The 15,500-nt window shown below is 43.5% G+C and overlaps 1 protein-coding gene across 1 annotated transcript in view; it reads left to right on the top strand.

Moving 5' to 3' along the window:
• Positions 1 to 15,500, top strand: part of LOC120991238 (zinc finger protein 567-like) — a 73,669-nt gene that overhangs the window by 18,576 nt on the left and 39,593 nt on the right. The window contains exon 3 of the mRNA XM_040420101.1: positions 376 to 496. Coding sequence (XP_040276035.1) covers positions 376 to 496 — 121 coding nt within the window. The remainder of the gene's footprint in view (positions 1 to 375; positions 497 to 15,500) is intronic.

The following is a 15,500-nucleotide window of genomic DNA, read 5'->3' on the forward strand; positions in this document are numbered from 1 at the left end:
GCCAGTCTCCTCGATCTTCTAGTCCCTGTCACAGGCGGGACCGTGACAATTTTTTTTTCTTGATTTCATTTTACAGACAAAAGTCTGATCTATAGACAGATCTACAGGAAGCCATGTATTCAGTCACTGTGTGCTTGTGTATCCACAGATGGATCCAGGAGGAGAAATCCACCAGAGAGATGTCCCCGTCCTCTGTATTCCCAGGACTGTCCAGAGGAGAAGGTCCCAGAGAATCCTCAGGTAGATGGAGCTGAGCCCTATACACATCTATATAGGGTGTCCTGCAGTCATAGAGGGGTCATAGATTGTGGGGGTCTCTTATGTGGATCTGTTAGATTTCCCTCCTTTCTGCTATATTGTACTGAATTGTTACAGATGATAAATCAGGGGGAAGATCTGACTGATATTAAAGTGGAGGATGAAAAAGAGAGGATGATGGTCGATCCCCCGTGTTGGAGTGAGGTGGAGGAGGACATTCCAGGAGATGTCACCACAGGTATGGAATCATGAATGGAGAAAGTGACCTCAGATTCTGTCCTTGGTGCCCTCAGGGCAGGAGGAGAATCTGATGATTGGAGATGTCCCCATCACATCATGAAGTGTTCTCGTTATCCAGCGTTATGGCGATCTCTGATCAGATTCTTCTCTGATCCTGGCTGTTCCTGCAGGACATGATGGTCAGTCACATCCACACATCCACTGGGTATTATGTGGACACAGCTTTTGTATCTGTGCTATCATGATGAACTACATGTACGCCATTCTGCAGGAATTACATGCCGCCAGTGACCTACATGTACCTCATTGTAAGGGAAAGGGTTAAGAACATGTAAGGATAATTTGCTATGTACATCTTTGGGGGCAATTTTTTTTTTCTTGATTGCATTTTATTCAATTTTGAACAATAAATGATTTTTTCAATTGGTCTTTATTAAAAATATTGAGCCATTCTGTCACAAAGGGTTAACTATTTTCACTTTGTGCCGGTCATCTAATAACCCTTACCTCTAAATTACTCTTTTATTAATCAGTTATATCTCCTGCTAATAACGGCCGTAACAGGCTGCCTCCATCAGCAAACAACAGCTGTAGGACGCTCGGAACAAAGAGTATGTTCGTCCGCTCACATAGATCCTCCTCCCCATCAGCGCACACCTTTTTCATTCAGCTGGAAACATTTATTACAGATTCTAATTTATATCCGAAAGAAGTCTATAAACCCGTGATCTGGTGACGATCGCGTTTTATTTAACTTTTTGTGACAAATCAGCAAAAACATGTAATTCACCGGTGAATGATATGAGAACTGTGTAGTGCGGGTCATTACGGACACGGCAATAATAAATATGTGGAGGAGATTTTGTTTTTGCAGTTTTTTCCACTGAAAAGTTTTTTTTTTTTATGGAAAAAAATGTGTACTTTATTTTTTTATTGAAGATTTTGTTATTTGAAAACTTTTTTTAAGGCTACTTTCACACTAGCGGCAGGACGGATCCAACAGGCTGTTCACCCTGTCGGATCCGTCCTGCCGCTATTTAGACGTGCCGCCGGACTGCCTTTCCGTCCCCATTGACTATAATGGGGACGGGTGCGGAGCTCCGGCGCAGCACGGCAGTGCACGGCGAGAGGCCGCCGGACTAAAAGTACTGCATTTCCGACGGCGAAATAGCGGCAGGACGGATCCAACAGGGTGAACAGCCTGTCGGATCCTTCCTGCCGCTAGTGTGAAAGTACCCTAAACCATTTACTAGACACACAAGAGGACTTTCAGACGATCTTTTGATTCTTTCTAAAATATATTGCACAGTTTATGCAGTGTGATGTATTATACTGTTATACTGCCAGTCACCAGCATGCTGCGCCAGAGAGACGCAGCCTGCTAGGTGTACACTGCAGGCATGTCCGGGGCCTCCATTAAGCTCCAGGCTGCCATGCGAATAGATCAGCATACCGCTATCTCAGGGTGCTGCTGAGAGACAGAGGGTGCTCCCTGCCTCTAAACCACTTAGGTGCTGTGGTTGTTATTGACTGCAGCATCTAAGGGGTTAAGTGGCTCAGATCACCGCTTCTGCTGGTTCGGGCCATTAGAGCAGTAGTCCCCACTCTCGACTGCCTTGAAAACCAGTGCAGTGCATAGACCAGTCCGCCATAAAAGGCTTAGTATAAGGCCCCCCTTAGTGACCACTGTAAAGCGGCATATTGGTGGTCACTAAGGTGTTAAAGCAATCCCCAGCTGGTGTTGACAGACTACAGGGATGGTTGCCAAACATAGTTGGGCTTTACAGATTTTAGAATTTTATCAAGTTTTGGTTTTCTGTGTGTAATAAAAACCATGAGGAAGTTCTAGAACGCTTTATGACGCTGGAATCGCACGTGCAATTTTTTTTATTTTTGGTCAAAGCCAGGAATGGATTTAGAACAAATAGATTTTACCTCTTCCTGCTAGAACCACATCCAGCCTAATAGAAATGTTATATGTTTGTCTTTTCTATAGTTTGGGAAAAAATAGAAAAATGCCAATTTTTTTTTATCTTAACAGAAAATCCCAATAAGAATTTTGATGAAAACTTTATGTTATCACTAAATGATCAAGCAGAAAATGAAGATATAATTCAGCGCTCTTCTGGGGGAAACCTAATTACCCTTAATGTACTTCCAGGACATCATAGTACAGATCTGTCATACAATCCCTCGAATCATGAGAAACCTTCTCCTGACCAATCGCAGATTGTTTCCACAAGTACAGGTCAGAAAGAGGTTGAAAGTTTTCAGCATTGTAAAGATTTCACAAAAACAGCCATTCTTTCTACACACAGAATTCCCAGAGGAGGAGAGAAGAAATCATTCCCCTGTTTAGAATGTGGAAAGTGCTTCCAGTATAAATCCCTTCTTCTTAGACATGAGAGACTTCACACAGGAGAGAAGCCGTATTCATGTTCAGAATGTGGGAAGGGCTTTAAAATGAAATCCTATCTCGCTATACATGAGAGAACTCACACAGGAGAGAAGCCATATTCATGTTCAGAATGTGGGAGATGTTTTACAGAGAAGTCAACTCTTGTTGTACATGAGAGAATTCACACAGGAGAGAGGCCATATGTGTGTTCAGAATGTGGGAGACGTTTTACACAAAGATCAGATCTTGTTAAACATGAGAGAACTCAACGAGAGAGAAGCCATATTCATGTTCAGAATGTGGGAGATGTTTTACAGAGAAGTCAGCTCTTGTTGCACATGAGAGAATTCACACAGGAGCGAGGCCATATGTGTGTTCAGAATGTGGGAGACGTTTTAAACAAAGATCAGATCTTGTTAAACATGAGAGACGTCACTGAGAAGAGAAGCTATATTATTGTCCAGAAGGTGAGAAATGTCTTACACAAATGAGATAATGTTACACATGGCAGAATCCATACAGACGGGAAGTTGTATTCATGTTCAGAATGTGGGAAATGTTTTACAAAGAAATCACATCTTGTTACATACAAGAGAATTAACACAGAAAAGAAGCTGTATCACGTCAGAAATGTAGAAAGTGCTTTTCAAATAAATCAAATCTTTTTATACATGAGAGATGTCACACAGGAGAGAAACATTTTAACAAATCAGGTTATTTATGGATCTTAGACAGCTAAAAAGTTTTTATTTTTGTTTTTGAAGAATTATCCTGGAGCTCCCAAATTACCAAATTGAGGTCACCTGTGACCAGGATCCATGAAGCAAATGTATTGTGGATATAAGGACGAAAGAAGAGCCTTGCTTACTCCAGAGCAGTAATCCATAAAAGAGAATAATTACTGTAGCACTGTCTTCAGTCATATATGGTTTATCCACCAACCTTGCGACGTTTCGACTTCAGAGTCTTTTTCAAGCATATTAATTATAACAGTGAAGAGCCTACTTATATACACCTAGTACCAAATAATTAAATTAGGGGACCACCCTAACCAGGATTCTCACAAAAATAACATCTGTTTTTAACTTATAATATAAATCACTTTGTGCATATATATCAAAAATAATACATTTTAAATACCACACTTGTTCCCCATGTCCCATAGAAAGCCGACATTGAGGGCATCTCTCAGCATCTTTGAATCACCGTTGCGCACTAGAATGTATCGTAGGACGGGAGGTAAAGCGATTGGAGTAGGTGTGTCATACCAATGTGGAGCCTCGAGTCTCCAGGCAACCCAGGACGCTCTGAGGGTGGGAGGATCTTGGTAAAAGACGTTTAGCTTCTTCTGGTATCCCCTCAATGTGTTTAGCTTCATTATTGGTAGATTCTTTTTACTGGGAATCCCTACTTGTAGAAGATTATCATGCAATATTTTTGTGCTGGCATTAAACTGCCTTTGTCGGGCCAAGCTGGCTGCTGATAAATCGGCAAAAACAAATGTTTTTAAATGTGTCCTGCAAGGTCGGAACATTGCAGGCTGTGGCAAATTGTTTTCTTTGATATATAAAAAAGTGGATGTGAGTAATAACATCTCCGGGTACAGTATTAATTAGGGTTTTAGCCTTGGGTCAGCTGTGCGCTGTCAATAAGTAGGTTAGTTGCAGTAATAAACAAGCAAAAACATTTGTTGGAAAGTCAGATCATCAGGTTTGACCATCTCTGATGCCTCTGAAGTGCAGGTTATTTTCTGTAGGACGGACCTCCACATCTGCAGTTTTCACTTTCCGAGCAGCTATTTCATCTTCTGTAGAGTTTCAAAATCCACAATTTCATTGTGAGTAGAAGTAATTTCAGTCATTTTACTCTCTGTATGAGAGGTTCTGTTCCCTAACGAGGCAGTGTCTTACTGTAGTTAATTAATTGTAGATAGTAAGTCCCTTTGCAAGGTAACTTTTAAATCATTTAGCAAAGCACACATGGATTCAGAGATAGGAATATTCCCGTGATCTCCTGTCATGCAGAAGACAGGGGTGTAGTTGTTTGTACCTGAGGCAGCGGCACAGGCATTCATTTGGCGCTATGATGGGAGCTCTTCCCAGCTGTAGTAACATGATGTTCTGCAAGATTGGTAGAAGCAGCTGCAGAGGAGATCAATGCTGGGATTGTTGAGGGAGATGCAAGAGGAGTTTGTAGCACACTCATCACTCCTGGGGATGTGGAGCCGATGAGTGCCAGAAGATCTTTGTGCTCCGATGCATGGAGGGGGCATATAAATGGGCAAAATGCAAATATAGTGGGGTATATATCTCTGTTCCCTAGTGACACGCAGGACCACAGAACACAAATACTTGGAGATTATAAATGCTGTTCAGTACCGACTAGATACCCCTTTCTCTGATCTCTGAATATTTTATATCCCAAAGTGCAAACAACAGAAAAGCCAGAAGAAATCACACTCTATTAAGACACATACAACATGTAAAGCACATGTAACAGTAAAAATTACATAGTTAATACAACAAAAAAGAGACATAAGTCCATCAAGTTCAACCAAGGGATATGTGGGGACTTGAACCCCAGAAGGAAGTGAGACTCAGATTTCTACACATTTTTATAAGCATTAATGTAATTTACTTTTACAAATTCATCTAAACCCTTTTTAAAACTGTCCACTGTTCCTGCTGTGACCACAGATTCACAGTTTTTGCAGTAAAGAAGCTTTGACACCTTTTTTTTCTTCTCCAGATAGAGGCAGTGCACCCTTGTCTTTTGAGGGTATTTACCATGGAACAGTTTTTTTTGTATGGCCCATTTACCGTATATTTTTGTATACGTTAATCATGTCCCCCCTTAGATGTCTCTGCTCAAGACTAAATACATTTCATTATTTTAATCTTTCCTGATAATAAAGACCCTCCATGCCCCTTATCAGTTTAGTTGCTCTCCTTTGTACTTTTTCCGGCTCCAGGACATCCTTTCTGCGAACTGGTGCCCAGAACTGAACTGCATATTCCAGATGAGGCCGCAGCAATGCTTTGTAGAATGGTAATATTACATCCCTGCCCCGCGAGTCCATGCCTCGTTTAATCTACACTGACAGGCAAAAGGGTAAGAATATTTTGAACTTTTGACTTACAACCTGTTCTCGCATTCCCTAATAGCTCAGTGTGTTATTAGGTTGATGAAGAAGAAGATTTCCCAAGAAAAGAAAAACAGCATAATCCAGCTCATCGATATAAGTATCTTGGACAAGAAAATTGCCAAACTACTGTAATGACCGGCGTCACGCAAAGGGAGGGAAATCGGAAGGCCCTGTCCAAGGGAGAGGGAAAGGTGGTGACCCCTGACTCACCTTGAGGCTGGCACCTGACTGCCCTGACGTCCCTAGACTGGTTCCTCACCCGTACGCCGATCACGTGCCTAAACCCTGGCTTTCCCTAAGATGAGCCCTACGTAGTGAACAGGGCGGTGGGAACACTAGTCCGCACCACTGACACTAAAGGAAAACACCAAGGGGAGGACAGACAATACAGACAAAACATATAATCCCAGGTGGGCGACAACAGCAGACAACAAAAGCCCAACAGGGATCCGGAGGGTAACGCTCTGGAACAACAACCAGGGATCACAGCTACACAGCTCCAGTGGGTCAGTATAGAAGTCCAGGCAGGAAGCTCTATATCTGGCAACCAGAGAAGTGGGAGAGGGGAATATAAGGAGGTTAGGAGTGCTGGACAAGAAACAGCTGAGGAGAAGAAGCTACGGATCCCTGAGTGAGCCAAAAAGGGTTGCAAGGCAAACCCAGAAAGTTACCATTAAGAAACAGCACTATCTTTATACATAGAGCGCGCAGCCACCCGCTGCGACTTCCTGACCCCGGGTATAACGGAATCAGACGTGGCTCTTGACACCGTCGTGACAGTACCCCCCCCCCCCCCCCCCTTCCACGAGGGGCCTCCGGACACTCAGGACTACGTCTCTCAGGATGAGAGGCATGAAAAACCCGAACTAACCTGTCGGCGTTTACCTCAGACGCTGGAACCCACATTCTTTCCTCTGGACCGTAACCCCTCCAATGCACCAGATATTGAAGAGAGCGGCGGACCCGACGAGAATCAACAATTTTGGATATTTGAAACTCTAGATTACCATCCACAATAACAGGAGGGGGGTGGCAGCGGTGATGGTCCTAGAGGTGGAACATACTTTTTGAGTAACGACTTATGGAAGATGTTATGAATTTTAAAAGTCTGAGGTAGCTCCAGGCGAAAAGCCACGGGGTTAATGATGGCTACTATTTTGTAAGGACCAATAAACCTAGGACCCAAGAGGGAACCTTTAATTTAATATTCCTAGTAGATAACCACACATAGTCATTCACTCCTAGGTCCGGACCTGGCGACCGCTTCTTATCAGCCATGCATTTATATTTACCTCCCATATTTTTCAAATTAGCTTGCACTTTCTGCCATACAGATGAAAGAGATGACGAAAACCGTTCCTCTTCAGGAACCCCAGAAGACCCCCCCTCTTTGAAAGTACAGAATTGGGGATGGAAACCATATGCACCAAGAAATGGTGACTTGCCAGTGGATTCCTGACGGCGATTATTTATGGCAAACTCGGCTAACGGTAAATATGATGACCACACCTCTTGGTTTTCAGACACAAAACACCTTAGATATGTCTCAAGGTTTTGGTTGGTACGCTCAGTCTGTCCATTCGACTGGGGATGGAAAGCTGAGGAAAAGGACAAGTGTACCCCCAAACGAGAACAAAAAGCTTTCCAAAACTTAGAAATAAACTGGGTTCCGCGATCCGAAACAACATCGGAAGGGACCCCGTGAAGCTTCACGATTTCACTGATGAATACCTGAGCAAGAGTCTTAGCATTAGGTAGTGCGGGTAACGCAATGAAGTGTACCATTTTGCTAAACCTGTCTACTACTACCAAGATAACTGTTTTACCCGCAGACAAAGGTAAGTCAGTGATAAAATCCATTGACAGATGTGTCTATGGACTATTGGGAATGACAAGTGGCAATAAAGACCCTGCAGGACGTGTATGAGAGACTTTCGCGCGCGCACAAGTAGAACAAGTAGACACAAAATCCATTACATCCTGACGCAACCTTGGCCACCAAAAACGACGAGACAATAGCTCCAAGGTTGCTTTACTACCCGGGTGCCCAGCAAGTGCCGAATTATGATGTTCCTTTAACAATTCGAGACGCAGGTTCAACGGTACAAACAATTTCTCTGAGGGGCAAGATACCGGGGCGTCCCCCTGGGCCTCTAACACCTTCCCCCTCCAGAACAGAGTGTACCGCAGAGACAACCACTCCTCTTTGTAGAATGGGTACCGGATCACTCACATTACCCCCTCCAGGGAAACAACAAGATAATGCATCTGCCTTGGTATTTTTTTCCCCAGGACGATAGGTAATAAAAAAGTTAAACCGGGTAATAAATAGCGACCACCTAGCTTGTCTAGGGGTGAGACGCTTAGCTGATTTGAGGTACAGAAGGTTTTTGTGGTCTGTAATCACCGTGACGGGGTGGATTGCCCCCTCTAAAAAGTAACGCCATTCTTCAAAAGCTAGTTTAATAGCTAACAGTTCCCTATTGCCAATATCATAGTTCTTCTCCGCTGCAGATAGTTTTTTAGAAAAGAAAGCACAAGGACGCCATTTGCCAGGAGACGGACCCTGGGACAATACAGCCCCCACTCCCACCTCTGACGCATCTACTTCAACAATAAAAGGCTGGGAGACATCAGGTTGGATTAGTACAGGTGCCGAGGTAAACCTCTCTTTTAGAGAGGAAAAAGCAATTTTAGCGGCGTCAGACCATTTAGAAAAATCAGTCCCCTTCTTAGTCATGTCAATAAGGGGTTTGACAATCACCGAATAATTTTTAATGAACTTTCTATAGAAATTTGCGAAGCCCAAGAACCGTTGCAGTGCTTTGAGGTTCTCAGGAAGATCCCAATCTAAAATTGCCTGGACCTTCCTAGGATCCATACGGAAACCTGAAGCAGATAATAAATAACCTAGGAACTGTATTTCCTGAACGGTGAAGACACACTTTTCAATTTTCGCATATAATTTATTCGTCCGTAGGACCTGCAGTACCTGTCTGACATGCACCTCATGTGTTTTCAGATCAGACAAATAAATTAAAATATCATCTAGGTATATCACCACAAACCTGCCTATAAGATGACTAAAAATGTCATTAACGAAATGTTGGAAGACAGCAGGAGCATTGGTCAGACCGAAAGGCATGACTAGATTTTCATAATGCCCCTCAGGGGTGTTAAAAGCTGTCTTCCACTCATCCCATTCCTTGATACGAATCAGATTGTAGGCCCCCCTAAGATCAAGTTTGGAGAACCACCTAGCACCCGCAATCTGATTAAACAGGTCAGGAATGAGAGGAAGAGGGTATGGGTCTCGGATGGTTATCCGGTTTAATTCGCGAAAATCTAGGCAAGGACGCAGGCCCCCATCTTTCTTTTTAACGAAGAAAAACCCTGCAGCCACGGGTGAAGAAGAGGGTCTGATGTGTCCCTTAGCCAAGCTCTCGGAGATATAATCTTTCATGGCTTGTCTCTCCGGACCCGAAAGATTATATAACCTGGTCTTGGGTAATTTTGCATCGGGAATCAGGTTAACCGGGCAATCATAAGGACGGTGAGGTGGTAACTTCTGGCAACCCTTTTCAGAAAAAACGTCCTCAAAGTCCGAAACAAATGTAGGTAGGGTAGTTATGGAGGCGACTAAGCAATTGCTATTTAAGCAATTTTCTCTGCAATGCTCACTCCACTCCAATATCTCCCTGGCCTGCCAATCCACCACTGGATTGTGCGCTATCAACCAGGGAAGACCCAATACCACAGGAGTGGGAAGCCCCTCCAGAACATAACATGAAAGACACTCGTTATGGTGGTCCCCTACCCGAAGGTGTAAGTTATGGACAATGTGAGTGAGGTTTCTCTGAGACAGAGGAGCAGAATCAATAGCGAATATGGGAATAGGTCTCTGTAGCGTACAGAGAGACAAACCCATAGTGTGGGCAAAATGGGCATCTATCAAATTTACTCCTGCTCCACTGTCTAGAAAAAAAGAAATAGTCTCCGTCTTAACACCAAAAACAACAACCGCTGGCAACACAAATTGCGATGTTCGTATGGAGGAAACGTATACCCCCCGGCTGACATCCTCCACACAGCCTGGGGTTAGTAGTTTTCCGACGGTCTTTTGTTTTTGAGAAAGGAAGGACAGACATTAATGAAATGACCCCTCTCCCCACAGAAAAAACAAACCCCACGCCTACGGCGAGCCTCAGGAGGACGGACCTGACAAGTAGTTCCTCCTAGCTGCATAGGCTCGTCTAAGTCCGTACAGACTAACCGCTGCTTGGGAGGAGTTACCAATTGCTCAGGATTTTTCAATCTGTCCCTAAGACGTCTATCTATTCTGATAGATAGGGACATAACCGCATCAAGGGAAAAGGGAGTCTCATACAGCGCAAGCGCATCCTTAATCCTTTCAGATAACCCAGAGCAGAACTGACTCCTGAGAGCCAGGTCGTTCCACTGGGTATCCGTAGCCCACCTACGGAACTCTGAGCAATACTCCTCTACTGGCCGCTCTCCCTGTAGGAGTCTCCGTAATTTTGATTCAGCCAGTGCGACTCGGTCAGGGTCATCATATATGAGACCCAAGGCCCCAAAAAATTCATCCACTGACCGGAGAGCCTGGGAATCAGTATGTAAAGAGAACGCCCAGGATTGCGGGTCCCCCTGAAGCAGGGAAATAACAATCCTCACCCGCTGTTCTTCATTACCAGAGGAGTAAGGGCGCAGCTTAAAATACAACTTACAGGCCTCACGGAACGTCACAAATTTGTCCCTTCCCCAGAAAATCTGTCAGGAAGAACAACCTTGGGTTCCGCAACAACCTGGTTACCCGTAGCAACCGCTGGGCTTGTGGTCTGTTGCAATTGCTGCTGTTGCTGGAGGACCGACGCTTTCAATCCTGCCACTTCCAAAGACAGGCCTTGAAGTTGCTTTGTCAAAGCAGCAATTGGATCCATACTGGATTCTAAATAGGCAGAAAGAAAAAGTAGTTTTTTTTTTGTTTTGTTTTTCTACCTACACAAAATAAGGGCCAGATATAATGTAATGACCGGCGTCACGCAAAGGGAGGGAAATCGGAAGGCCCTGTCCAAGGGAGAGGGAAAGGTGGTGACCCCTGACTCACCTTGAGGCTGGCACCTGACTGCCCTGACGTCCCTAGACTGGTTCCTCACCCGTACGCCGATCACGTGCCTAAACCCTGGCTTTCCCTAAGATGAGCCCTACGTAGTGAACAGGGCGGTGGGAACACTAGTCCCCACCACTGACACTAAAGGAAAACACCAAGGAGAGGACAGACAATACAGACAAAACATATAATCCCAGGTGGGCGACAAGGGCAGACAACAAAAGCCCAACAGGGATCCGGAGGGTAACGCTCTGGAACAACAACCAGGGATCACAGCTACACAGCTCCAGTGGGTCAGTATAGAAGTCCAGGCAGGAAGCTCTATATCTGGCAACCAGAGAAGTGGGAGAGGGGAATATAAGGAGGTTAGGAGTGCTGGACAAGAAACAGCTGAGGAGAAGCTACGGATCCCTGAGTGAGCCAAAAAGGGTTGCAAGGCAAACCCAGAAAGCTACCATTAAGAAACAGCACTATCTTTATACATAGAGCGCGCAGCCACCCGCTGCGACTTCCTGACCCCGGGTATAACGGAGTCAGACGTGGCTCTTGACACCCTCGTGACAACTGCATCATATGAGTGCCATGACAGTTGGAAGAATACGAAATGAAGTTCGTCCATGTATTCCAAAGCCAAGAGATGGACATCCAGGCAAAATATCGGGGTCAGCAAGTTGGCTTATCACAAGATCGATCAGTTCTGGTGCAACAAACACGGCAGTGGAGGTGGCTCATATGCTTCATAATAGTGAGATCACAGACGTCCATGCAAGCACTGTGCGACGAGCATTACACAAGTCTGGATTTATGGCCCCAAAAAAGGTGAAGAAGCCTTGACTTTAATATCGTCATAATATATGTTTGCTCGAGTTTGCAAAAAACTATGAACAGTGGACAGTAGATGGGTCTGGAAGAAACAAGATAAAAGGGGGATAACGGATCAAGAAATTGAAGGCTCTGTCAAGTTTGGTGGTAGAAGCCTGACGATATGGAGTTGTTTCACAGCCAAAAGCATTGGATACTTGACCAGGATCGATGGTGGTCGCAATGCTAAGCTATATGTGAGTATCCTACAAGACGAGTTACTTTGTACACTCGAGTTCTATGGGTATGAAAAGGACGACCCAAATCATATGTCAAGTTTGGCGAAAAAATGGTTCAATGACAATGAAGTAGAGGTGCTGGATTGGGCCCCACAGTCCCCAGACCTCAACCCATTCCAACACTTGTGGGTAGAGTTGAAGAAAAAGCTGTATTCGTACCCAAGTGAGTCGACCAGTATGCACCAACATTGGGAACATGTAGAAGAGACCTGGGAACAGATTTCGGTCAGGACATGCTTGAATCTGATTGAGAGCATGCCCCAAAGGATTCAGGCAGTGCTGAAAGCCAAAGTTGGATTTACAAAATACTAACAAATTATAAAAATTAAAATGTAAAATTTTAGGAGCAAACAGTAACAATGCAGTTACATGAGAAGAATCTGCAGAACTAATCATATGCTAAATAGTTGCAAGTCCAATTTATGTATAGCCAAGATGATTGTCTATAAAATGATAGTAGTCTTGCGTTCGAATCTGTAGTGGAAGGTGAGATATGGAGCCTGAAAGTCAAAAGTTCAAAACATTTGCTCATCAGTGTACATCCACAGCCACCACTCTGTCCAGGCTTCTACTTACCTCACTATATCCACAGCCGCCCCTCTGTCCAGGATTGTACTCACCTCCTCATAAAAATAAATCAGGGTAGTCTGACAACTTCTGTTCTTAGTTAACCTGTGCTGATTATCATGATATTATGAACAGTCACATACTCCTGTATATAGTCACTTCATGCTCCGATGCTCTCCTTTGTCCTGCGCAAGTGCTATTGGTTTATATTTTTTACACTGCTTTCCGCCTAGCAGTGTGCTCGGTGACATCACCGGCACTAATGGGCGGGCTTTAGCATTGCCCTAGCCATTTTATAGGCTAGGGCAGCGCTAAAGCCCGTCCATTAGTTCCGGTGACATCACTGGGCTCACTGCTAGGCAGAAGCCTCCACCTAGCTTACCCATGGAGAACCCAGTACGTCACCAGATCTCCAGAAAAAGCCTTTGCACAGGTCATATCAGAGAGCCTGGGTTAAAACGGGGATATGTCCGGGTTCAGCTCTGAACCCAGACAACCCCTTTAAGCTTTCTTGTCTATAATTACCTGTGGAGGACCTAGAGCCCTTTTTGAATATGGGCACCACATTTGCCTTGTGCCAGTCACTTGTCATTGTACCAGTACTTAGAGAATCTCAAAAAAATTATGAACAGGGGCACTGTACTGAGTTCTTTGAGAACTCTTGGCTGTAATTCATCTGGACCCTGGAGCCTTGTTCACATTGATCTTGTTTAACTTAGCTTGGACCATATGTACAGTTATCCAGTTGAGTATATTACTGGATGTACTAACAGCCTGGCACCACCAATAGCAGCTCCTTTCTCGTCTCTTGTATATACTGAGCTAAAAAACCCATTCAGTAGTTCTGCCTTCCCTTATGTTCAGTGACCCCCCCTCCTTTTTCCATTATTCAGGGGACCTTCCTGCTCTGGCCTTGTTTTTTTTAGCATTTATATATCTAAAGAATTTTTTGCTTGCGGTCAGAACATGTGGTGCATAACCAATCAGCGCATGCCACGTCATGACTCTTCCGTCCGAAGCCTGATGATTCTGAGGGCAAAGACAAACCGGCCTGGCCGCAGTCAGCCCCGCCAAAACATAATGACTACAGGTGAAATCGTTTTATCCAAAGTCGAGTCGCTTATCCCTAGTAATAACCATAGATAAATCTATTATATGTATCTCAAACTGCCCCATATATTGAGGCCTTGATATGGTATCAATTTGCAAATAAAGTGCTGAGGAGCCTTGATAAACTAATTATACATAATTATAAGTGCTGTAATAACGTACCAACATTATATAATAAATACATAATCTTAGTGTAACAAAATCATGATTCTGTTAAATGAATCCATTAAATTCATTATCCATAAACTACAATATAAAAATATTATAAATGACAATTCATATGAATATTTCTCAATGCCAAATTAATCTAGCGGATATTAATGCCAAATCAATCTAGTGGATATTAAAATCCATAAATACAAACCCAAGGTGCCATGGTGCTAAATGTATCATAATTCCACTACTCATACCCCCAAAAAGGGGTATGAGGGGTTGGCTCTTCCTTTGTCTATGAGAATTGTTTGTTATTTTTAATTAAACACTACATCACTAAAATCATGTTTTTAATAGGGAACATAAAAAGCTCATGGTATTTTGGTATTTTTGTCTGGCTATTTTATGTTTATTGTACTATATCCTTTCATTCACACTGTACTGTAAAAAGGGTTAATGCACAGCCAGATAATCCTGAGAGACTTTGGGACATTCTAGCTATGCAACGTTTTGGAGGGGAAAAAACTGTCACACTGACCTTCTGACTGTCTGGTTTAGCTCTGTAGTTAAGGTCTAAAGACTTGTTTGTGTCTGAAAAAACTGCTTAGTCATTCCCATAGACTTGCATCGAAACTCTATACCAGTTAATGAAAGACAGAAATTGCAACAGTGTTTCTGTTTGGGTTGTGTTTCTCCACTCCACTCCTCCCACTAGAATGTACTAGCTCAGCTAGAAACTATATACAGGGTGGGCCATTTATATGGATACACCTTAATAAAATGGGAATGGTTGGTGATATTAACTTCCTGTTTGTGGCACATTAGTATATGTGAGGGGGGAAACTTTTTAAGATGGGTGGTGACCATGGCGGCCATTTTGAAGTTGGCCATTTTGAATCTAACTTTTGTTTTTTTAATAGGAAGAGGGTCATGTGACACATCAAACTTATTGGGAATTTCACAAGAAAAACAATGGTGTGCTTGGTTTTAACGTAACTTTATTCTTTCATGAGTTATTTACAAGTTTCTGACCACTTATAAAATGTGTTCAATGTGCTGCCAATTGTGTTGGATTGTCAATGCAACCCTCTTCTCCCACTCTTCACACACTGATAGCAACACCACAGGAGAAATGCTAGCACAGGTTTCCAGTATCCGTAGTTTCAGGTGCTGCACATCTCGTATCTTCACAGCATAGACGATTGCCTTCAGATGATACGAGATGTGCAGCACCTGAAACTACGGATACTGGAAGCCTGTGCTAGCATTTCTCCTGCGGTGTTGCTATCAGTGTGTGAAGAGTGGGAGAAGAGGGTTGCATTGACAATCTAACACAATGGGCAGCACATTGAACACATTTTATAAGTGGTCAGAAACTTGTAAATAACTCATGAAAGAATA

Source organism: Bufo bufo, chromosome 2 (assembly GCF_905171765.1).
Source record: "Bufo bufo chromosome 2, aBufBuf1.1, whole genome shotgun sequence".
NCBI classification, from domain to species: domain Eukaryota; kingdom Metazoa; phylum Chordata; class Amphibia; order Anura; family Bufonidae; genus Bufo; species Bufo bufo.